Below are 25,513 nucleotides of genomic sequence, written 5' to 3'. Positions count from 1 at the left end.
TCTGCGTACTGTCAGACCGCCCTCAGTGTTTCCTCCTCGGGGGCAGCTCCAGACAGGGCCGTGGTCCCTGGGGCCACCACACGCAGCAGACCAGACTCTTCCAGCCGATTCAATGCCAGCTCTTCCAGCCAGACACCTTTGACACACCTCACCACACTCCACACACTCCACACAATGACACTAAAACTCAGTCAACGCTAGGTGAGGCCACCGCCAGACTGCTCTCAGTGTTACCGGAACTGCTGGTCTGCATGGGCTAGCAGTTAGCTTATCCTGTCCCGCTTCCACATCCTGTCAGACCACCCTTGGTGTTGCCTCTTCGGGCGCAGCTATGATCAGGGTCATGGTCCCTGGGCCCACAGGACGCAGCAAACCAAGCTCTCCCAGCCGATCCAGCGCCAACTCTCCCAGCCGTCAAACGAAGACGAAACAAACTTAGATGCAGACGTGGACAAAGACACTGCATGGATGGTACTGGGTGAGGCCGCTGCAAACTTAAGTTCGCGCCGCCATCTTCCCACACCGGTACTGGGTGAGGCCGAATTCGCGCCACCATCTCCCCACACCGGAAGCGGGTGTATATCATATTGCTGCATAGCGGTCCAGAGAGAATAAGGGTCCCATCATCCATCCATCCATTTTCCAAGCTGCTTATCCTACTTAGGGTCATGGGATGCTGGAGCCTATCCCAGCAGTCATTGGGTGAAAGGCGGGGAAACACCCTGGACAGTTCGTCAGTCCATCCCAGGACAGGCACAGTCACACCTAGGGACAATTTAGTAAGTCCGATTCACCTGATCTACATGTCTTTGGACTGTAGGAGGAAACCGGAGCACCCGAAGGAAACCTACACAGGCACGGGAGAACATGCAAACTCCACACATTGGATGACCTGGGATGACCCCCAAAGTTGGACAATCCCGGTGCTCGAACCCAGGGCCTTCTTGCTGTGAGGCAACAGCGCTAATCACTGGGTCATCGTGCTGCCCCTCCTGGACATCTCTCCCCCCAAACCCAAAACAGCAAAAACCAATAAGTAACCAGCGGGTCAGCCCTTCACCCTCTGCTCCACCAACCACAGGCACGCACACTGACTGACATAACATGCATTCCCGTGATTGGCAGAGAGCAGGGTGATGATAGACTTACTCCACTAATCTGCCCTCTCAACAGTACAGGGTCGCTACATAACTTTTTTTTTTTTACAATGTAGAGAGGGTCCCATCATGTATGACGATAAGCCTGTGCTGTTTTTTTTTCTGACCTGAGCACCAGCCTAATGAAATGCAGGAAGGAGTACGACCAAGTTAAGAGTGAACTTCGATTTAAGGCAGCGTTGTAGTACTCGAGTCCAGGACTCGGACTCGAGTCCTGATTTTCAGGACTCATGACTCAACTTGAACTTGAGCACTGATGACTCAGACTCGGACTTGGACTCGAGCATTGACTGCATTCGGACTCGGAAGTTGGAGATGAGGACTCGGACTTGTTAATTGATGAAGAATGTTTTTTTTTGTAATATGCCCTAATAATTTGGCATAAGATATTGATAGCTATATTAATTTTTAATTATAATAATTATTTGTATGTCAGTTTTTTTACGGTGCCAGAGTGGAGCACTGGAGCCCATCTTGGAACTCGACTCAGACTCAGGTAATGGGGACTTGACTCGGACTCTTCTTTGGGGACTCGGACTCAAACACTGGGGACTCGAGACTCGACTCGGACTCGAGGTTTAGTGACCCGACTCGGACTCGAGGTTTAGTGACTCGACTACCACACTGATCTAAGGATATTCCGTTTGCCCTACTTCGTTCCGCAACACTGAGGATCACGCTCCCCGATCAAAGGAGAAGATTCTTCAAAACACCTAAGGAAACAGCGGCATTCCTGCATGACTCTCCAGGAGAAACATAATAGGCAAAAAGAGATGGATGAAAATTGACAGGCAACAGTAGTTCTTACGAGCTGCCATGTCGTTATTCTTAAAACTGTCATCACTCTTGTTATATTAAAGATGTTCTAGATAATGTAAGTGATGACAGCGCTCTCAATTTACATTTGATGGATTGGTTTCAGTTTAAGCCGACTAATTTGCGTAGTAACAGTTTTTGAAACGGGGGTTTTCAGTATTTGTAATAATTTCTTGTTTTACTTAAAATTGGACAATTTTGTATGGTAATTCGTCTTTTCAGACAGACCCGTAGACTGGACAAGACGTTTACGAATCAGCCAGACATGTCATGCTTGATAAGTGCAAAGTGCACATGCCAGTTTAGTAGGGTTGATGGTGCCATATGCTCAGGAGTAGGTACTCGGGGGAGGGGTGGGAGAAGGTCTGCGTATTTTTTTTTTTACTATTGTCAGTGCATTTTCATTTTTTATTTTTTGCTATTTTACCACAGGAGACACATTTTCACTCACACAGGGACTTCATCAAGGGTCATGATACTTTGATAGATGTATATGCTTATTGTTAATGACAAGGGTAGTGAAATTTGTTAGCTTTAATGTGAATGGGCTAAACGGACCAATTAAAAGGAAAAGAGTCTTGACACACCTGAAAAAAACTGCAAATTGATATTGCATTTATACAAGAAACCCATCTTGCCACACAGGAGCATAAGAAACTGAGAAGACAATGGGTAGGACAGGTATTATCATCATCCTTTAATTCCAAAGCCAGGGGAGGGGCTATTTTGATAAATAAAAACACTGGTGGTGATTGGAGAAACTATTTTTGATCCATCAGGCCAATATGTATTAATCAATTGTCAGATTTACTCAGAACCCTGGACACTTTTAAATGTATATGGACCCAACTATGATGATGAATCCTTTATTAAGGATATCTTTCTCAAGGTATCAGGGGGATAACAAAATTTACTCGTAGCGGGCGACTTTAATTTTTGCTTGGATCCTATTCTGGATAAGTCAGCCTTGACAGAATCCAAAACAAAAGCGGCAAAAACTACCTTGGCTTTTATGAAAAATCTTAATTTGATGGATGTGTGGAGACAAATGCACCCTCAAACCAGGGACTACTCCTATTCCTGCCTCCATAACTCTCATACTTGTATTGACCTTTTTCTGTTATCAATCTAGCTATTTATAGAACATTAGAATCTGAATACTTATCTAGATTCCTTTCAGATCATTCACCTTTGACCCTGTCTATCTTGATGCTAGAAAAATCAACCAATTCATATCGATGGCGTTTGAGCCCTACCCTTCTTCAAAAACCAGATTTCTGCAAGTTTATTAGGGACCAGATGGAGCTATTCTGTGAGACAAACTGTGACTCTTCTCCTAATAGTTTTGTATCATGGGATACGCTAAAAGCTTATTTAAGGGGAAAAATAATTTCCTATACAAAAGGTATTAAAGAAATAGAAGAACTGGAAGCAGATTTTTTTTTAATATTGGAAAATGAGTTCCAACAGTCTGGGTCCAAGGAGTTATATCAAGCACTGGTAAACAAAAAGCTCAAATACAATACATTACATACTTAAATAGTTGAAAAAACAATTTTAAGAACTAAACAAATATATTATCAATTGGGACAGAAGGTGCACAAAATCTTGTCCTGGCAACTGAGAACAGAGGAAAGCTCGAGGACAATTAATGCAAATCAAACTGAAACGGGTTTAGTCTCAATACTCCGGTAGAAATTTATGACACATTTAAACAGTTTTATACAAATTTATATACATCGGAATCTCCAGAAGATCTGACTAAAATTGATGAATTTCTGTCCACCATTGAATTGCCCAAACGTGGCCAAGAAGACCAAATGAATCTTGATCTCATTACATTCTAATAAATCACCAGGGGAAGATGGCTTCCCCCTGACTTTTACAGAGAATTTAAGGATCTCCTCATCCCCCTCATCATGGATGTAACTAACTTCGCATCTAAAACTCAAACCCTCCCCAAATCATTCTCTACTGCCATAATCACTGATTCACAAAAAAAACTACCGCCATAATCACTGATTTAAAAAAAAAAGTTCTTCATTTCAGCCTATTTCATTATTAAATTCAGACTATAAATTGATCTCTAAGGCCCTAGCTAACAGGCTTGGCCAATATTTGCCACAATTAATAAATCCAGACCAGTGGCTTTATTTTGAGATGCCCATCAGCCTACAATTTATGTAGGTTCTTTAATATTATCCACCTAACAAAATCTTAAACTGAGCCTAGTATAGCTGTAGCTCTAGATGCTGAAAAGGCCTTCGATAGGCTGGAGTGGTCATATTTATTTAAAGTATATGCCAAGCATTGACCTGGCAATGCCTTGGGATCCCTCAGGAGGAGCTGGAGGGCATTGCTGGGGAGAGGGACATCTGGAGTGCCCTACTTAGCTTGCTGCCACCGTGACCTGACCCTGAAGAAGCGGCTGAAGATGAATGTATTGGCCAAGTTTGGGTTTGGCCAGTTCTTTATTAATTGGGTAAAAAACCTTTATCATCAACCCCGGTCCAAAATTACCACTAACGGACAGATCTCAACAGCGTTTCCCTTGAGTAGATTAGGTCGACAGGGTTGCCCTTTGTCTCCAGGACTCTTTGTCTTGGCTATTGAGCTCCTAGCCAAAGCAATTAGCCAGGATCCTGATATAAAGCGTTTTAAAGTAGGGCAAATAAATCAAAATTATTCTCCTGGCAGATGATGTAATTTTGTACATAACAGGCCCTGGTATCTCCCTCACCAAATTACAGACTCTATTAAACGCTTATGATGCTATTTCAGGATATAAGTTGAACTGGGGAAAAAGGTGAAATTATTCCACTAACAAATTTTGATTACACTGAGTATCAGCAAACAAGCCCATTTAATTGGCTTCCAAATGGTATACATATCTTGGAATAACTGTAGATAATGACCTTAAACGTCTGTACAAACTTGATTACCTCCCATTGCTCAGTAGAATTAAAGATGATCTACCCCTCTTCCCTCTTCACCACAACGGTCCGGTACAATGTCCGCATTACTGCTGATGCTGCACCAATCCACCTGTCAATCTCCTGCTCCATCCTACCCTCATTCATGAACAAGGCCCCGAGATACTTGAACTCCTTCACTTGAGGCAACAACTCATCCCCAGCCTGGAGGGAGCAATCCACCATTTTCCGGTAGAGAACCATGGCCTTGGAGGTGCTGACTCTCATCCCGACCATTTCACACTCAGCTGCAAACTGACCCAGAGCACACTGGAGGGCACGTTCTGATGAAGCCAACAAAACCACATCATCTGCGAAGAGCAGAGATGCAATGCTGAGGTTCCCAAAACGGACACAATTCCTCACCTTTGCTGTGCCTTGAGATCCTGTCCATGAATATCACAAATAGAATCGGAGACAAGGGACAATATAATGGTATTATATAATGAATTTATATAATGGCAAAACTATTTCCTTACACAAATTTAGGAATGCTCTTCTAATTATCGCCAGCATAGAGTTTGCTTTTTTGCTTTTTATTTTTCCTGAAATGTGCGTGTGAAATTCAGTTGAACTATCGACCACGACACCTATGTCCTTTTCCTCTTTCAGTTGCTGAACCATCAAATCTCCAACTTTGTAGTTAACCCAGTTGGCATTTGTTTTCCCAATATGTAAATGTTTGCATTTTTCTGGATTTAATTTCAGTAGCCACCTACCACACCAGTTACTCATGCTATGGAGGTCTGCTTGAAGATGGGCTGTATCAGTGTCCTTATTAATTATTCTAAATATTTTTGTATCGTCCACAAAAAGTTATGAATCAGATTGTATCACACTTGGTAAATCATTTATATAGACATCAAAGAGTACAGGGCCCAACACAGAACCTTGTGGAATGCCAGAGGTCACCGGTTTCCATTCTGAAGTGGCCCCATTTACCACCACCTGCTGTTTCCTATTATGTAAAAAAAATCCTGTATTCAGTCTGTAACTCTGTCATCTAGGCCATAGTATTTCAATTTTGACAGCAGCCTTTTATGAGAAACTTTATCAAAAGGTTTTTGAAAGCCCATATACAGTGCATCCGGAAAGTATTCACACCTCTTCACTTTCCCCACATTTTGTTAAGTGACAACCTTATTCCAAAATGGATTAAATTCCTTTTTTTCTCATCAATCTACACACAATACCCCATAATGACAAAGTGAAAAAGGTTTTGTAGAAATTTTTGCAAATTTATTAAAAATAAAAAACTGAAATATTGCATGTACATACGTATTCACACCCTTTGCTATGACACTCAAAATTGAGCTCAGGTTCATCCTGTTTCCACTGATCATCCTTGAGATGTTTCTACATCTTGATTGGAGTCCACCCGTAGTAAATTCAATTGATTGGACATGATTTGGAAAGGCACACACCTGTCTATATAAGGTCCCACTGTTGACAGTGCATGTCAGAGCAGAAACCAATCCATGAAGTCAAAGGAATTGTCTGTGGACCTCCGAGACAGGATTGTATCGAGGCACAGATCTGGGGAAGGGCTGTCAATCAAATGTCGCTCTTCAGAAACGACCAATCACAGCAGAGCCAGTACCGACCCTGGTTCCCTCCCCACTGTGCCAAAAGTTTCATGCGAGAGAGCAGAAATTCACTTCGTGCGAGCAGAAATCAACTTCGAGAGAGCGGAGTGATTTTCGAGTGGTTGTTTGGTGCACTGGTCACAGATTCCTCCTCGCTCGCAGCATTTTTTTTCCTCTCTTGGGGAGCAGTTTCTTCTGAGTGCGCGCGCACAGAGATGATTTGCGCGCTCGCAGTTAATATCTACGTGTGTGAAATAACATAATACACCCGAATGCATGTTTTATCGCGCAAGTGCTTTTTGGCAGTATTCTGTCGCCATACGCCCCCCCCCACACATATATACACACACACACACACACACACACACTTCCCTCACAGTATGGGCAAAACCACATTATGCCCGTATCTGGTTTCTGTAGGATCACATACTCCACTTCATATTTCTCTTACATTTTTTACAAATCAGTGACTTTGTTTCCAGACTGCTCGCAGAAGTTTGGCATAGTTGACATGCACTTTCTGTACCCACCTCCGAGCCACAGCTGATCGGTGTCTTGACTTTCTCCGCCACGCCGTTCCCCGCGTTGCTCAATCCTGATCCAACATATCTCACACTCTCACGTCCTTTAGTATCTGCCATAATTTTCCGTCAGTTCTAATAAGTGCTTTGTTGTTGTTTTTAATTAGTTTTATTGGCACCTAATGGTAACTTGAACGTTGAAGTAAGACTCGACGACATCTTGTCCGCCATTAGAAAACATTGTGTATCCTTTTAGAGTCCAAACAAGTAAGGACTTTGTACATTCGTGTTCGGCTGACTCATTGTGCCCATGAGAAACCAGTAAAAAAGTGCTTCCTATATTTTTGTGTCGTTTCTATGAAAAGGTCGGGATTTGAGCGCTCTCGTACCAATGTGGGGCTCTGCCCTCGTTTTAGAGCATACAACGTGAGTGTTTTGTTTGTTGTTTTAAAATGAATGGACTGAGACTTTTTCCAAATTCACGCTGAAGCTTTTATTATCCCACATGCCAGTTTCTGTGTTCGAACATCCCAAAATCTCTAACCTAAGCACGTCACTAGCCTGCAACATAACACATAGGATATTCTGGGTAACGAAGTTCCTAATGAAGGCATATATATATATATATATATATATATATATATATATATATATATATATATATAATGTTAACGCAGATTTCTAATCAGCCAATCACATGGCAGCAACTCAATGCATTTAGGCATGTAGCCATGGTCAAGACGATCTGCTGCAGTTCAAACCGAGCATCAGAATGGGGAAGAAAGGTGATTTAAGTGACTTTGAATGTGGCATGATTGTTGGTGCCAGACGGGCTGGTCTGAGTATTTCAGAAACTGCTGATCTACTGGGATTTTCATGCACAACCATCTCTAGGGTTTACAGAGAATGGTCCGAAAAAGAGAAAATATCCAGTGAGCGGCAGTTCTGTGGGCGAAAATGCCTTGTTGATGCCAGAGGTCAGAGGAGAATGGCCAGACTGGTTCGAGCTGACAGAAAGGCAACAGTAACTAAAATGACCACTCATTACAACCGAGGTATGCAGAAGAGCATCTCTGAACGCACAACACGTCGAACCTTGAGGCAGATGGGCTACAGCAGCAGAAGACCACACCGGGTGCCACTCCTGTCAGCTAAGAACAGGAAACTGAGGCTACAATTCGCACAGGCTCACCAAAATTGGACAATAGAAGATTGGAAAAACGTTGCCTGGTCTGATGAGTCTCGATTTCTGCTGCGACATTCGGATGGTAGGGTCAGAATTTGGCGTCAACAACATGAAAGCATGGATCCATCCTGCCTTGTATCAAGGGTTCAGGCTGGTGGTGGTGGTGTAATGGTGTGGGGGATATTTTCTTGGCACACTTTGGGTCCCTTAGTACCAATTGAGCATCGTGTCAACGCCACAGCCTACCTGAGTATTGTTGCCGACCATGTCCATCCCTTTATGACCACAGTGTTCCCATCTTCTGACGGCTACTTCCAGCAGGATAACGCGCCATGTCATAAAGCTCGAATCATCTCAGACTGGTTTCTTGAACATGACAATGAGTTCACTGTACTCAAATGGCCTCCACAGTCACCAGATCTTAATCCAATAGAGCACCTTTGGGATGTGGTGGACCGGGAGATTCGCATCATGGATGTGCAGCCGACAAATCTGCAGCAACTGCGTGATGCTATCATGTCAATATGGACCAAAGTCTCGGCGGAATGTTTCCAGTACCTTGTTGAATCTATGCCACGAAGGATTAAGGCAGTTCTGAAGGCAAAAGGGGGTCCAACCCAGTACTAGCAAGGTGTACCTAATAAAGTGGCCAGTGAGTGTATATTGTAGCGAATTAGGGGGGCAGCCCGGGAACCGCCGCCACAGCCAGGACGCGAACCTGTGTCTTCCGCTCTGCAAGCGACAACGTTAACCAGTCGACTAAAGGGTCAGACTCGTTAGTCAAGGACCAACGTGTCTACTTATCCATGCACGTTACACTACCCCCCTCCTTCGGGAAGCGCGTCCGTGCGCATCCCACTTCTGACACCAATGTAGCGAATTCTGGGGGCAACCACAGGAACTGCCGTGGCTGGGACGTGAACCCATATCGCCCGCACCGCAGGAGACATCGCTTGCGATGTCTCCTGCGGTGCGGGCATTGGTGTCAGAAGTGGGATGGTGAGACCGTAAGGCCATCGGAAGCGTATGCGCCCAGAGGCGTGAAGGAGCTGATATGCTTAAGCGCGGGGACGCGCTTCTCGAAGGAGGGGGTTAGTGTAACGTGCATGGATAAGTAGACACGGTGGTCCTTGACTAATGGGTCTGACCCTTTAGTCGACTGGTTAACGTTGTCGCTTGCGGAGCGGTGAGACACGGGTTCGTGTTCCGGTTGTGGCGACGGTTCCCGGGCTGCCCCTCTAATTCACTACATTGGTGTCAGAAGTGGGATGCGCAGGGACGCGCTTCCCAAAGGAGGGGGTTAGTGTAACGTGCATGGATAAGTAGACACGTTGGTCCTTGACTAACGGGTTGGACCCTTTAGTCGACTGGTTAACGTTGTCGCTTGCGGTGTTGAAGACACGGGTTCGCGTCCCGGTTGTGGCGGTTCCCGGACTGCCCCCCGAATTCGCTACTATATATATAAAATCAAAAACAAATGTCTTTTCTTAAGGATGTACAGCATCAAATATCTTAATATACAATAAACATAAATTACTTTTTTTTTCTTTTTCTTTTTTTTTACATCTCAGACACTTTCAGTCTGTCCGGTTTCTTAATAATCCTTCTCGGTCTGCTGCATGTTTCAGCAGTTGTTTTCTGATGCGAGGGTCTAAGGACAGGATGTTGTGTTGATGTAAAGCCCCTTGAGGCAAATTTGTAATTTGTGAAATTGGGCTATACAAATAAAATTGACTTGACTTGTTTTGACCTCAGGACCTGCAGCATCCGTTTGGTTCGGTAAACCAAAACAAACCTGTTGATTGCTGGCATGGCCCATTGTGTCATAAGAGGTGTTTTCAGAGGTGTCACTGTTTTGATTTGGCTCTTGTGTTTTGAGCAGACTTTGATGATTGCAACTGAAGATCTGTCCTGCTTCCGTCCTCACAGTGAATGACAGTGGAGCTACTTCTTGAAGAATAGTGGCTTTCATCCTCCATCCACCAGGGTCCTCAATCCTGACTGTATCATTACTAGACAGTAGTGGAAGCTGCTTGGCTGTCTTGTCATAAAATTACTTTTGCTTCATCTTTTGTTGTTGTAGCTTTTGTTTCAGTTTTGGATGTGTCTTCTGCTTTCAATTCATCAGCAACACAGCAGGTGACAGTCCACACTCAAGTGGTGATGCTCTGTAGCTGAGTAGAGCGAGATAGGGATCTGACTCACTGTCAGCAGCTTTCTTCAGGAGCTGTTTGAGAATGTTGATGCCTTTCTTGGCTTTTCCATTTGACTGTGCATATAGAGGACTAGATGTGACATCCCTGAAGTCATACTGTTCTGCAAATTTCTGCCACTCTCTGCTGTTGAAGTATGGTCCGTTGTCATTCACCACTGTGTTTGGTATGCTGTGTCTGGCAAAAATAGATTTTGCGTGTGTTATGACACAGGTTGACTGTGTTTGACAGTAATGCCATTTCAGGAAAATTTGAGTACTAGTCAATGACCACTAGAAAGTCTTTACGTTTGAGATGAAACAAGTCCATTCCTACTTTGTGCTATGGTGCTGTTGGCACATCTGCTACTATCATAGGCTCTTTGGTTTGCTTGTTTCTATGTTTCTGACATATCTCACACTTGCTTATTAGTCTCTCAATATCTTTGTTAATCCAGGCCAGAAGACTGTCTCTCACCCTCCTTTTGCACGTCTCGACACCTAGATGACCTTCATGTAGTCTTTGTAGTATGTCCTGTCTCAATTCTTGTGGGATGATGATTCTGTTTTGCTTCAGCAACAGTCCATCAACAACTCTAATTAACCTCTGATGTTGTAGAACAGTGGAAAGGAACCCGCAGGCCATCCATTTTTTATGTTCTCAATGACACCTTACAGCTCTGTGTCTTTTGCTGTTTCCTCTGCTATTTTTCTGAACTTTGTGTCTAATACAGGAAGCGCAGCAGATACCATGTTCAAATGACCTTGAACATCCTCGATTGTACTCACTTTTCTCTATGGGCGCTCGTGAGAACATGTTGGCAAGTATCAGGTGCTTTCTTTGTGTGTAGATCATAGTCATAAGCATGGTTCTGTTATGGCTCACCCACCCCGCGCCGGCAGCCAATCAGCTCGTCAGGGCCGGGCTTAACCGTCAGGGCTGGGCTTAAGTTTGGTGGCCTCCCACGCGCCCGTTGTCAGTTTGTGTTGTAACCTCCTTGCAGTAGCGGCTACTCTTCCCTCACGGTCCTTTTCTCTATGTTTTTCTATGTTTTCTCTATGTTTTCCCTTGCAAAGTTTCCCCGTGGAAGTATCCTGCCGTGTTCCCGTTTTGGATTACCTGCGAGTTTTTCCCCTTGGACTTTCCGTTTTTCTTGTCGCTCATTGCCTTCCTGTGTTTGACTATTTGTACGCGTAAGGAATAAAGTACGCCAGTTTTCGGCTAACCCCATCTCTGTCTGGTGTCGTGCGCTTGGGGTCTTCCACAAACCCTAACAGTACGAACTGACCATGACGACCCCAGCCGACACAGAGAGCGTACTGGCCAGTCCGCTTCGAGCAGCTCTCATCGGACAGATCCAACTGACTAACTCCCACACCCAGCAGCTAGAGGCGGCCTCCGCTGCGGTGAGAGATCTTCAGACTCGGGTCCAGCCCCTCCAGGCCTGTGTGGGTAACCTAACGAGCCAGCAGGCGGCGTTGGCGAGCCAAGAAGCAGAGATCCTGCGGCAGTTGCAAACCATCACGGCGGCTCTCACCATCCAGCCGCCGGGCCAGCCTGCCCCTGGAGTCATGGGTAACCCGCCCGCTGCCCCGGTTAACCCTGTGGGGCTCAACCCAGTTCCCCGGGAGCCCTGCTTCTCCAGCCCACGACCATTTGATGGCGACTTTGAGACCTGTGCCACGTTCATCATGCAGTGTGAGCTGGTCTTCCTGCACCAACCCAGCATGTTCACGTCTGATGCTGCCCAGGTCGCTTACGTGACCAACCTGCTCACAGGCTGAGCAGCTCAGTGGGCCACTGCTTCCTGGTCCATGAAGGCCAGTTTCTGCCTCACCTACGAGGCCTTTGAGGCGGAACTACGGAAGGTTTTCCACCATCCAGTCGGTGGCCGGGACCCTGGTGCTCGGCTGAGCAGTATCCAGCAGGGCAGTGGCAGTGTCACAGACTACTCGGTGGAGTTCAGGCTGGCTGCAGCTGAGAGCGGCTGGAACGACCAGTCACTTCAGGTCACCTTCCGGAGAGGTCTCAGCGAGGCTGTCAAGGACCAGCTAGCCACCCGGGAGGAGCCCGCCTCCCTCGAGGACCTGATTAAGCTCACCATCCGCATTGACGGACGCCTCCGGGAGAGGAGGCGCGAGCGAGCCCTGCGTGGATCCCCGTCCATTCCCCAGTCGTCCAGCACTCCTAACAGGACCCCTACTCCTGCTTGCCCCACTTGGGGCACACGCGCCTTAGTCCGGCCGAACGGGAGGCCCGGTTCAAGGCGGGTCAATTCCTCTACTGGGGCCAGAAGGGACATCTGATCAGCGGCTGCCCCACTCGGCCAAAAGACTAGGCTCACTGGGGCCCCGGGAGATCCTAGTGAGCCGCCTTTCCTGTTCCCGCCGTCCTGCCCCACAGAACCATCTAGTTAGCATTACCCTGGCCTGGGCTGACCAACGGCTCACGGTGGGTGCACTCCTCGACTCGGGGGCTGATGAGTGTTTCCTGGACTCAGAGTTTGCTGCCCAGGCTAACATCCCGCTAGAGACGCTGGAGAAGCCCATGGAGGCCTTCGCGCTGGACAAGCGCTGCCTGGCCAGCGTCACCCAACGCACTCACCCTGTCTCTCTCACCATAGCAGGTAACCATGTGGAGAGATTTCGGTTCTACATCATCCAGTCCCCGGTAGTCCCTGTGATCCTAGGGCGCCCTTGGTTCGTGCAGCATGAGCCACACATCGCCTGGGCCTCCGGTACCATCATGGAGTGGAGCTCCTCCTGTCATGCCCAATGTCTCCAGGCTGCTCCCGCCCCATCCTCCCGATGTGCCCCTAGTGCCCCGCCTCCCGACCTCTCCTCTGTTCCCCCTGAGTACCATGAGTTAGGTGAGGTTTTCAGCAAGACCCGGGCCCAATCTCTTCCTCCTCATCGGCCTTATGACTGTGCTATCGACCTCCACTCTGGGGCACCCCTTCCCAGCAGTCGTCTGTACAGTCTGACCATCCCCGAGAAGGCTACGATGGACGAGTACATCTCAGAGTCCTTGGCAGCGGGGCTCATTCGGCCCTCGTCCTCCCAGGTGGCAGCTGGATTCCTTTTCGTGAAGAAGGACGGGGGCCTCCGACCCTGCATTGACTATCGCCAACTCAATGAGATAACCGTCAAAAACAAGTACCCCCTTCTTCTCATGAGTTCCACCCTTGAGCCCCTCACCCAGGCTACAGTCTTCACTAAGCTGGACCTCCGGTGTGCCTATCATCTGGTCTGGATCCGGAAGGGGGACGAGTGGAAGACAGCCTTTATGATGCCCCGGGGTCATTATGAGTACCTGGTCATGCCGTTCGGCCTCACCAACGCCCCGGCGGTATTCCAGGCTCTCATGAATGACATTCTCCGCGACATGCTCGACGAGTTTGTGGTGGTCTACCTCGATGACATCCTCATCTTCTCTAGGACCCTCGAGGAACATGTCCAGCATGTCCGCCGGGTACTCAAACGTCTCTTCCGGAACCGGCTCTTCATCAAGGCAGAGAAGTGCCGGTTCCATTCCCATTCCGTTGACTACCTGGGCTTCGTCGTTGAGAGGGGACAGACCCGGGCCGACCCCCGCAAGGTCCAGGCTGTGGTGGACTGGCCCAATCCCACATCATGGAAGGAATTACAGAGCTTCCTCGGGTTTGCGAACTTCTATCGGAGGTTCATCCGGAACTACAGCCGCGTGGCAGAACCTCTCACCAGGCTGACCTCCCCCTCCCAGCCGTTCATCTGGTCCCCGGCTGCCCGCTCTGCGTTCCAGTCCCTCAAGGAGAGGTTCACCAGCGCCCCGGTCCTGCTCCACCCCGACCCCAAGAAGCAGTTCATCGTAGAGGTGGACGCTTCGGACACCGGGTTGGGGGCTGTCCTCTCCCAGCGGTCAGCGTCTGACCAGAAGGTCCACCCATGCGCCTTCTTCTCTCGCCGGTTCCTCCCCGCCGAGGAGAACTACGATGTTGGAAATCGAGAGCTGCTGGCAGTGGTGGCTGCTCTGGAGGAGTGGCGCCATTGGCTGGAGGGGGTGGAACAGCCGTTCACCATCTGGACTGATCGTAAGAACTTGACGTTCATCCGTCTCTTAGTGTTACATCTGTCCCTCCTTCCACAGCCTCCACCTCAAAGGCTGCTTAACCTGAGCCACTCCCCGAGTGTCAGTCTCTCTGTGTTTGTGTGTGAGTGGAGACAGGTGAGCAGAGCCTCACCAGCTGCAACCCATTCCTTAATCAAGCCAACCTGCTATAAAAGACCAGCACTGCCACTTCCACCCTGCCAGATCGTAGCCTCTGATCCGTCAGTGTACTGCATCCAGCCCTTGCTCACCAAATCTGTTTTTGTCAGTATTTTTGAACCCGCTGTTTGACTTACATCCTCCTTTTCACTGCAGTCATCCTGCTCTGCCTCCGGTCCCTGTTCTCCAGATTTTCCACCTGCTCCAGATCGCTGCTCTGCCCGGCTCTCTCCACCACCCACGGTTTCTGCCCCCGGTCCTGTTTCCTCAGCCCAAGGAAGCCCAGCCCAATTCCCTCCACAGTGCGTTTTCGCCTTAGCTGGCCCCCTGTAATAAACTCCGAAGTCAGTTGGAACTTGGAAGCAAGTTTTGTGTCTGCGCCTGAGTCCTTCCTGAGTGTCCCGTAACACTTAGTGGTGTTGGAACTCTTGAAGCAGCATGCATGAGTGGCTGTGCATTTTCTTTCAGCTGGATTTTGTATGGGAATGACAATACAACAATACCCTTAAACTTCTGTATAATGGAGTCAACCGAGTCACTTGGTGTGCTCATGGCTGTGTTGATGCAGTACACTCCTTTCACCAGCCCCAAATCTTCACAGGTTTTTATCACCCACTAGTGACTCAAGTCCATCAGCAACAACAGAAGAGCTGGTGGTGTGTTTTATTTTTCACCATTACTTTTAGCTTGCATGTGCCTAAATACTTGAGTCTCTGTCCATTATAGTGTTTCAGTTTAGGTGTTTTTCCTCTATATTTTGGGCCTATCTTTCATTTCTTTTATGTCAGACATGCTGATCAGGTTTGCTTTTGCGCCAGTGTCCAGTTTCATAGTGACTAAAGTCCTTTTTTTTTTTTTGCAGAGGTGCTATCCGTTTATCTTCTTTCACAGCATTAATTTCTTTCTCTGGCTCATTTTCACAGTTCACTATGCCAGCAAAATATGTCTTTTAGATCAGTGTCCTCCACAATGTTTACATATTTTCCTTTATTCCCCTCTTTTCTTTTTTAGAAGCACTGTTTAGCAAAACGATTCTTTCCCTGGCAATTAGAGCATCACTTACCAAAGGCTGGACACTGTCTTGGCTTGTGCTGTGAGCTGCAGCTATTGCAGCTGAACATCCCGTCGTCTGTCCGCTGTGCAGGTCGGGTGTGTGTCTTTTGCATTGGCTTGAGACTGCACCAACAGCCGCGCAGTCACTCATGGTCCCCGTGCCCGCCACCATCTCGAACTTCCTCACATGCATTTGGGACAGCTCTCACTCACCTGGCAGCTCTTAATAGCTCCTTCTAGCGTTGGCTCCTTTTCCCTCAGTAGCCTTTCTCTGACCTTTTTATTCTCCACTCTAAAAACTGTCTGGTCCTGGATCATGGAGTCTTTCAGTATAGCAAAGTTGCATGACTGTGCTTTTAGCTTCAGGTCAGTCAGAAAGCTATCAAAAGGCTCATGTTGATGCTGCACATGTGAATGAAATACATATCTCTTGTATGTTTCATTTTTCTTTGGAGCGCGATGAGCGTCACATTTATCAAACACTTTGGTGAATTTCTCTGTCATTTTCATTTTCATACACAAATGTATTGTACACTTCAGTAGCATGTGGGCCTGCTATTGTTAGCAGGAACGCTACCTTCCTAGCATCCGGCTTTGTTTCCAATCGTATGGCAGCGATGTACAGTTGAAATTGCTGCTCTCTGGTGGCTTTAAGGAATCCACGTCACTCGTCACAATTTACACCTCACTGCAGTTTTACTCCTGGTACCATGTTTTGTTTGTTTTAAAATTAATGACCCGAGACCTTTTCCAAATTCACACCGAAGCTTTTATCCCACATGCCAGACTCCGTGTTCGAACATCCCAAAACCTCTAACCTAAGCACATCACTAGCCAGCAGCATAACACATAAGCTTCTGGGTAACGCAGTTCCTAACACAGGCATATAACAACAGAGTGGGTGCGCCATCTCTTTCCAAAGCTGAAGTCATTTTAACTTTTGTTGATAAAGCACAGCTCATCAGTGTCACTTCTAGTTCCACCAACCATTAGGAATGAAGGAAGGATGGGACCAGCGATAACGAAATCTAAACCTAACTTGTCAAGGCACAGAGGAGAAACATAAATAAATGAATAAATATAAAATGTTGATACCTGTTGACACACAATAGTGGACAGAGAGAAAGAGATGATGGTGTACACAGAGAAATTTTGCACCAACAAGCCAATTCCACCTGCAAAACTAGAGTTTGCATGCATGCATATGGTCATGTTGTCATTCATAACACTGGTCTACAATGGTGCTTTTCATGCTCTCATGCTGACGTTGCAGCGGCACGGTGGCACAGTGTTTAGCACGGTCGCCTCACAGCAAGAAGGTCCTGGGTTCGAGCCCCGGGGTAGTCCAACCTTGGGGGTCGTCCTGGGTCTGGAGTTTGCATGTTCTCCCCGTGTCTGCGTGGGTTTCCTCTGAGTGCTCCGGTTTCCTCCCACACTCCAAAGACATGTAGGTCAGGTGAATCAGCCATACTAAATTGTCCTTAGGTATGAATGTGTGTGTGTGTGTGTGTGTGTGTGTGTGTGTGTGTGTGTGTGTGTGTGTGTGTGTGTGTGTGTGTGTGTGTGTGTGTGTGTGTGTGTGTGTGTGTGTGTGTGTGTGTGCGTGCGCGCGCGTGAGAGAGAGATCCTGTGATGCCCTGTTAATATAGCAAACCATTCTTATTCACTGTGCTCTGCTGGGATCCCATAGACACACGTGTGTCTGTCCTACACACCTCCACAAGGCTAAGTTGTACATGAAGTCACATGTGACTAAATGATTTGTTCTGAGTTGAAAATAAACAATCAGAATCAGCTTCAGAATCATGTTTATTGGCCATATAGGTTTACACAAACATGGAATTTGACTGCGGTTTCATTGCTCGAGACAGATTCACTGTGTATTCATTTTATTGCATCTGATTGGTGTTATAAATGTATTTTTAATAATCCCAAAGAAAAGGAAGAAAAGTTTAAAGCATGGTAATTAACCCATGTTAAAAAAGAGGAAAAAAATCACTTTGACACTACTCAATTAAAAATTGAATAGAAATGTATAGTACACTTGTCTTTTTGCTCATCATTAATAAGGCAGCCTAATATTTTCGCATGGGCATTGGAACCGAACTTTATAATCCAGACATCTGCGTCTCCACTGGTCCTTGTTACGACAGATGAATCCTGAAGTTACATCGTACCTGGAAAAAATATATATTTGATGAACTATAGAGCTCACACCTCATTGCTTTCTGTTTAAAGATCTTAGTGATTTTTTTTCTCCAAATTTCAAGTGTGTTTTTCTAAAAATGAAAGTATCCTTTTGAATCATCATCACATTCATCAAAGTGCATCATTCGATTTCTAAATATTTATCTGTAAAAGCATCAGTAATGTTAGTAACTGTTCAGAGATGTACCATTTGGTCGTTTTATGCTCTCAGTCAATATTTGTGTGGGCTGAACTCAGTCTGCTTTAAATTACCCGAGGAGTAGATAACCTTAAAGTTGGGGTAAGCACCTTTACTTCACTGTTATTTGTGAAACATTTCATATCCCTCTTGCAGCTGTGAGTAATTCAAATAGTCTCAGAGATAATTCAAGCCCCTGTGTTAACCCTGCGTCTGTATTCAGGATCTCAAAATCTCAGTTGAACTTCCCTGATTGATAGTGGCTTTACCACTCCCGGTAGGCCTCAACCAATCAGGGGAGCTCTCTGTGATGGAGCAGTCCTACTACCTGTCAGTCATTCAAATGCACAGCCTTTCTGTCGGTTTTCTTGTTGTCACTATGGCTGTTGTGGAGGTGGATATACTAAATAGTGTTTAGTGAGGGGCCAGACCCTTTAGTGGACTGGTTAACGCAGTCACCCATGGTGCGGAAGACCCGGGTTCATATCCTGGCTGCCCTCCTGAATTCACTACGTTGGTGTCAGAAGTGGGATGGTGAGACTGTGAGGCTGTGAGGCCATCAGAAATGTGTGCGCTCAGAGGTGTGAGGGAGCTGGAATGCTGAAGCATGGGGATATACTGGGGTAGTGTAATGATCATGAATGACTAGACTCGCTAGCCCATGGGTAATGGATTGGACCCTTGAGTTGACTGTTACCGTAGTCGCCCGTGGTGCGTGAGACTCGGGTTCACATCCCGGCTGCGGCGGTTCCCAGCTGCCCCTTGTATTCAATACATTGGTAGTGTTTAGCTAAATAGTGTTTATTGAAGCAGAGGGAGGGGTTGATTGGATTTTTTTTTTTTAGGTGGGTGTTAAGCCAAATTTGCACACTTCTCCCAAGTTGCCTACCCCAGATTTAATGGCATCACAGATTCTTTGCTCCTTGATTGCTCTCTTTCAAAGAGAGAAATGTCTCTCAAGAGATAATTGCTCAGAAGGCAGATTCGGTTAAAGAAATCATATATGTGATTTCTTCCACCGAAAGCGCTATTCCCCCACCAATAAACTTACTTGTGAAAGGTCTGCCCAGTAGAGCTGGCTGGGGTCATATCATCAGCAGTAACAGCATCTATACGGAGGGGGGAATCGCAAATCTCTCCTTTGTACTTCCTCCTCAGGGCTACCAGATGTTCCCAGTCCCCTGATCCGCTGGGTTTGTCCCGGTTAAACCAGCGGGTCCAGCACAGTGGTCTCGCTGTGAGAGGTGGGAAGAAAAGTTGCATGTTGCATCGAGGATAGAACCAAATACTCAGTTCAAAATTAGCATTTTAGCGCTAAAACACAGATAAAAGAAGACTCGGTGCCTAAACCAGTAGCACAGCAGTGTGCAAATTTGGGATAATCTCATATTTACCTTCACAACAGAACGATATGGGGCAGCGGAAACGAACACGGTAATCATCACAACGTCTTTTGTGTCTTTGATGGGCATTTCTGCAAATGAACCCTCTGTTTGCGTCAGCTCTGTTAAAAAAAAAGAAAAAGGAATGAGGTGACAATTCAAGCACTTAAAGAAATACATGAACACAAAAATTTAGATTGTGGCGAACTATTTCTAAATGCTTTTAATTGTTTGCTTTTTCCTACTTATGTGCATAATGTGGGTCTTATGCCACTTAGTGTCACACTGAATATTTCGACAAACAGTAAAGTAATTGAAAGTGTATTTTATTCAAACTGTTCTATGACTTATAAATTACCTGACAATACATGTCATGATGAAAGTAAGGATATCACTTGAGGTAACTTGAAGCATGGATTCCCTCTTTTTGAACCCAAACCTCATTGTGTAACATACAACTACGTATGTCAACAGCAAGACGAAGTTGCAGAGGGCAGGAAGTGAAAAGTGAAAATGTATTTATGCAGCTTTAAGAGCTCTGGGTTAAGCAAACGTGATGTTATTATCTAGCACACCTACTCACCAGAATAAAATAAATGCCAAATTCACATGTAAAGAAAACATAACATCCAACTGCATACAAAATTTTGATTGCTGCCTTTATTAACAGCTTGATTGACATAAAATCCTGAAATATCTTAAACCAACTACAGACGATTTAAAGAATTTAAAGAATCGGATTAGCTAGGAACCAACTACCATAGTGGAGGCCAAATGCTATGCTACGTTTGCTTTGCAAATATTTCTTTGATTTCAAACAAATGAGACAAAGCTTCATTTTAACAGCTTATGTATGGCCATCATAAAAATTAATACTATTTGTCTGAGATCCTATGTGAGAAATTGAGAAAGACAACAACACAGAGGATGTTTCATGTTCTATCTTGTGATTATGTGTGTATTTTATCTGGTTATTCTAGTGTCCTCTAGCAGCACAAAGATATGTTATAGGAACCTAGCAGAATACAAACTGCCTTTAGATGTAAATAGTGTGAAAGTGACTGTGAATGTGGGCCCTGTGAATGGGGGGAAAAAAACATGATACATGAATACAGTGGATCATCTTTGACAATACTTTGTAACAATACTTACACAGCAATTACATCCCCTGTCTCATGCATGCTGCGCCCATAGATAGTTTGGACTTCAATTTCCAATGGCCTAGGGCAAATACTTCCTGGATTCTCCCTTTGAAGAGCTGAGAGGGTCTCCCAGTCTCCTGATCCAGTGGGGTCATCTCTGTCAAACCAGCCTGTCCAGCATTCTGGACCAGGTATCCAAACAGGAGAGATTTAGAAAAGGTGCTTACATGTAAAATACATGTAAAATACATTAATAATATTGTTTGATCAAGAAATTAATACTTACACTCAGTGGCCACTATTTTAGGTACACCTGCTTGTTAATGCAAATAGCTAAACAGTAAATCATGTGGCAGCAACTTAATTAGTAAAGCAAGCAAACATAGTCAAGAGGTTCAGCTGTTGTTTGACAAGACATTAGAATGGGGGAAGATATGTGATCGAAGTAACCTTGAGCGTGGAATGATTGTTGATACAAGATGCAGCGTTTCCAGCACCTCAGAAACTGCTCACCTCCTGTGATTTTCACAAAATCTAGTCTCTAGAGTTTACAGAGAAAGGTGCAACAGCAAAAAAAGCACCCGTAGAGTATCAGTTCTGTGGGTGAAGATGTACTATTGTTGTAAAGGGTAGTTATCACTATTTACAAAGGCAGTATGCACAAGAGCATCTCTGATAATGGTTTGACACAACATGTCAAGCCTAAAAGTGGATGGGCTACTGTGGCAGAAGACCACCCCATTCTCCTCTCCTGTTTGCTAAGATAGGAAGTTGTGCTAAAAGGGGTGCGAGATTGCCAAAATTGGACCACTGAAGACTGGAAAATGTCATCTGGACTGATGAATCTAGTTTTCTGCTAAGACATGCAGATGGTAGGATGAGAATTTTGCCCTGAAAATCATGAATCCAACTTGCCTTGTGTTGACAGTACAGGATGGTGGTATTGATGTCAGGGTGTGGGGAATGTTTTCTTGATGTATATTAGGTAGGTCCCTTAATGCCAGTTAAGCATCATCTAAATGCTGCAACTCACCTAATTATCGTTGCTGACCATGTGCATCCCTTTATGGCCAAAGTCAATTTTCCCATACCAGCAGGGTAACATGCCAAGTCACAACGCATGCATTGTCTCAAACTGGTTTCCTTTGATAAGCACATTAAAGAAATAACCAGCAAGAGTTAAAAGGAAGGTTTTCAAGATGGTTGTGAGACCAGCTATGTTATATGGTTTGGAGACAGTGGCACTGACAAAAAGACAGGAGGCAGAGCTGGAGGTGGCAGAGTTGAAGATGCTAAGATTTGCACTGGGAGTGACGAAGAAGGACAGGATTAGGAATGATTATATTAGTGGGACCGCTCAGGTTGGATGGTTTGGAGACGAAGCAAGCGAGGCAAGATTGAGATGGCTAGGACATGTGTGGAGGAGAGATGCTGGGTATAGTGGGAGAAGGATGCTGAATATGGAGCTGCCAGGAAAGAGCCAAAGAGGAGGTTTATGGATGTGGTGAGGGAGGACATGCAGATGGCTGGTGTAACAGAGGAAGATGCAGAGGACAGGAAGAAATGGAAAAGGATGATCTGTTGTTGCGACCCCTAACGGGAGTAGCTGAAAGTAGTAGTAGCAGATTAAAGAAATAACCAAGACTGCTTTTCTTCACTTATGTAACATAGCTAAAATTCAGTCCTTCCTGTCCATGGCTGATGCAGTGACTCTAATACATGCATTTGTTTCATCTTGACTTGATTACTGTAATATTCTGTTTTCTGCCAAATGCTAGTAATTTGATTTGAGTACTCCCCTGTGTGCATATGTAGACTACACAAGCAAAATAATACTGACTTGACTTGACTTCCACCAACACAACGGTGTCTTCAGTGCGCTCTAATGGTCTGCACAGTTCCCTGTAGCTCAACCCAATAAAGCACCTTTGGAATGAGGTGAAATGGCATGATGTGAGGCTGTCAAAACTGCAGCTACTGTGTGATGTAATCAAGTCAGAAAGGACCAATATACCTAAGGAATATTTTTTGCATCTTGTTGAATCCATGCAGTGAAGAATTCAGGATGTTCTGGAGGCAAACTGGGGTCCCACCTGGTACTAGATAGGTATACCTGATAAAGTAGCCACTGGGTGTATTTCAGTGTTATAGTAACTGTAAGTTGCTGTTGATGAGGGTTTTAGTTAATGTTTGGAATTTAAAATTGTCCTGAAAAGGTTAAAGAAAATAAGGCTGCTTAAAACAATTGCTGGGATAGAAGGGCAATTCTGAAAAAAAAAACCAAGTAGTGGATATCAGATAAGAGGGGATTGATGTATGTTTGATTCTCTACCTTAAATGCTATGCTAACTACGGCTGAGGCAGTCAAATACATTGCAATTGCTTACCTGGATTTATTGCAGGAAAGGGAGGGGGATGCCTCATAGCCAGTTCTGTGATAACAATGGAAAGGATTAAATTCCTCACTTTTATTAAGTCTGAATTCAACTGACTGATGTTTTTGGAGGAAAAGTCTGTCTAAACCCCTTGTAGGAATCGAGTTGTTCCCAAAAAAAGGGAATCATATCACAGTATACCTCTGCTATCGGATGAGGGTTTTAGTTAATGTGTGTAATTTAAAATTGTACTGAAACGGGGAAAAAAAAGGCTGCTTAGGAAAATTGTTGGGATAGAAAGACCATTCTGAATATTAAAAAAGTAAAAAAGTAGTGGATATCAAACTCAGTATACAAGAGGGGATTGCTGTGTGTTTGATTCTCTTTCTTAAATGCTATGCTAACTATGGCTGAGGTGGTCAAGTGCATTGCAATTGCTTACCTGGATTTCTTGCAGGAAAGGTAGGGGCAGGCATAATAGACAGTTCTGTGATAAAAATGGAAAGGATTAATTTCCACACTTTTATGAAGTCTGAATTCAACTGACTGTGATATTACTGGAGGAAAAGTCCATCTAAACTCCTTGTAGGAATCGGTTTATTCCCCCAAAAAAGGGAATCACATCACAGTATACCTCTGCTATCGGATGAAAACATTGCTACATGAAATATTCAACAATTTGTAGATACACAAAAAATATTCGTTTTAGATTTATCTTTTTAAGATTTGTGACTATGCAGTTTCAAAACACTGGCGCTGGTGTTCAATGAGTGTCACTGGCCCATAGCGCAGTAAGGAAACCTAAGAGTAATTTACAAATTAATTTCAGGAGAAAAAACAAAAGTCACTAAAAATGTTATGTTACAGACTTTTCTGTCAAATCAGCCATATATTAAGCATGTGATGTGGTGTTCATAAAATATTGTTGAGGACCTTACCGTCAGTATCAGGCTCCAGATCCAGGGCGGCCATACCACCCGAGGGAGCACTGGGTTTAACCGGAATAGTTTCTGGTTGACAACAATGAGAGTACATTAATGAAGTAGTCATGTATTTACATTTGTGGTTAGATATTAAGAAATGTGTAGTAATGTGTTTTTCCTGAAATACCATTGACTTCAATATCAAGCTCTGGGTCTGATTCAGCCATATCGGTCGCCAGCAGGACCCTTTCTGGTGGACAGAAATGAGAATAAATTGATAAGATGGTCACATATTTACATTGCTGTAACAAAGATCGCGATCACTGCAATAATTAAGACTGAGGACCTACCGGCATGCAAACCTGCAAACATGGCAGCAAGTAGCAGCTGTTAGTGAAATGAAACATAAGCACAGGGAAAGGTCAATATACCAAGGGAAAATATAGAATGATGTACAAAAATACTCAGTAGTCTTTAAAGTATAACACACTTTGTATTGATTTAGTGAGAAGTAATACAAAATGCCATACTGTACCACTTTTATCATGGTTGCAGATTATCCTGATTCACGAACCCCGGTAGGGAAGGTGGGGTATTTATGTTTATATGTACATTCAGGATACCTACATAAATACCAAATGAGCCCAAAATACAGAAATCAAGTTGGCCAAATTTAAGCACAGAATGTGTGTAAGCAAAAAATTGAAGTATAAACAAGATATTTTCAAGATATAAATGATGTAGAAAATAAATAAATCAATTAAAGAAACTCCAACTCACCCACAAAATTAAAGGAACCGGATGCAGCTGTTTTCCTCAACTGCTCAGGTGTGTGTCCTGTCACTCTCGCACTGTCCTAATGGGCAACAAGCCTCCATTTAAATACTTCATCGAGCTCTGGAAGTCAACTCCTCTCAGAAGAGATGACACACCTCCTGGCATGTTTTACAATACACGCCCATGCTAAGAAGTGGTAATTTTTGAACTCTTCAATAAGAAATATTGTGAATGGAATAATTGCATTTTGTATTATTCCCAAAGACTGAATAGGAAAGTGACACAATGGATTAGATGTCCATTTATACTTCTCGCATGAGGACTGACTTACCTTCATTTCCCCACATGTGGAGTAATTTGACATTTTTAGGTGCAAAGCAAAAAATTTTACACTATTGAACTGTAGGCAAACATATAAAACAAGGGAATTGGAGGGACACATTGTGTCATGAGGCGCACGGGATATATTGGAAAAGTAAAAGAATAATACAGATGAGTAATAGCAACTTGAAAAGGTGAAAGAAGGGGGTTTGCAAATAAAATGAGTTTAGATTTAATTCGGCAGACTGAAGGGGAACATCTGGGCCTCAGCAGCTACTGCTCAATGGTCAACATTAGAAAATCCATATAGTAATGGGTAATAATAATAATAATAATAATTACATTTATCTAGCGCTTTTCTCGACACCACAATGTAGGTAGTAATAGGTAATGTGTGAGAGTGCGCGCACGCGTGTGTGCAAGCACGAGTGCATACATTTGCACAACTGACCTAGGTACGACCCTCTTCTTTGTCTGAA

At 44.7% G+C, this 25,513-nt stretch overlaps 1 protein-coding gene across 1 annotated transcript; it reads right to left on the bottom strand.

The window, feature by feature from the left end:
• Nucleotides 1-17,790: 17,790 nt before the first annotated feature.
• Nucleotides 17,791-25,050, bottom strand: si:dkey-205h13.2 (cartilage intermediate layer protein 1). The gene is made up of 8 exons (XM_056294147.1): nt 25,045-25,050; nt 24,287-24,323; nt 24,124-24,186; nt 23,952-24,023; nt 20,649-20,820; nt 19,509-19,618; nt 19,166-19,349; nt 17,791-17,905 (listed from the first exon to the last, which is right to left on the bottom strand). The coding sequence occupies exons 1-8, from the start codon at nt 25,048-25,050 to the stop codon at nt 17,791-17,793; spliced, it is 759 nt and encodes a 252-aa protein (XP_056150122.1).
• Nucleotides 25,051-25,513: the final 463 nt, after the last annotated feature.

This window comes from Lampris incognitus, chromosome 15, assembly GCF_029633865.1.
Source record: "Lampris incognitus isolate fLamInc1 chromosome 15, fLamInc1.hap2, whole genome shotgun sequence".
Taxonomy (NCBI): domain Eukaryota; kingdom Metazoa; phylum Chordata; class Actinopteri; order Lampriformes; family Lampridae; genus Lampris; species Lampris incognitus.
This window is presented reverse-complemented; position numbering and strand designations above follow the sequence as displayed.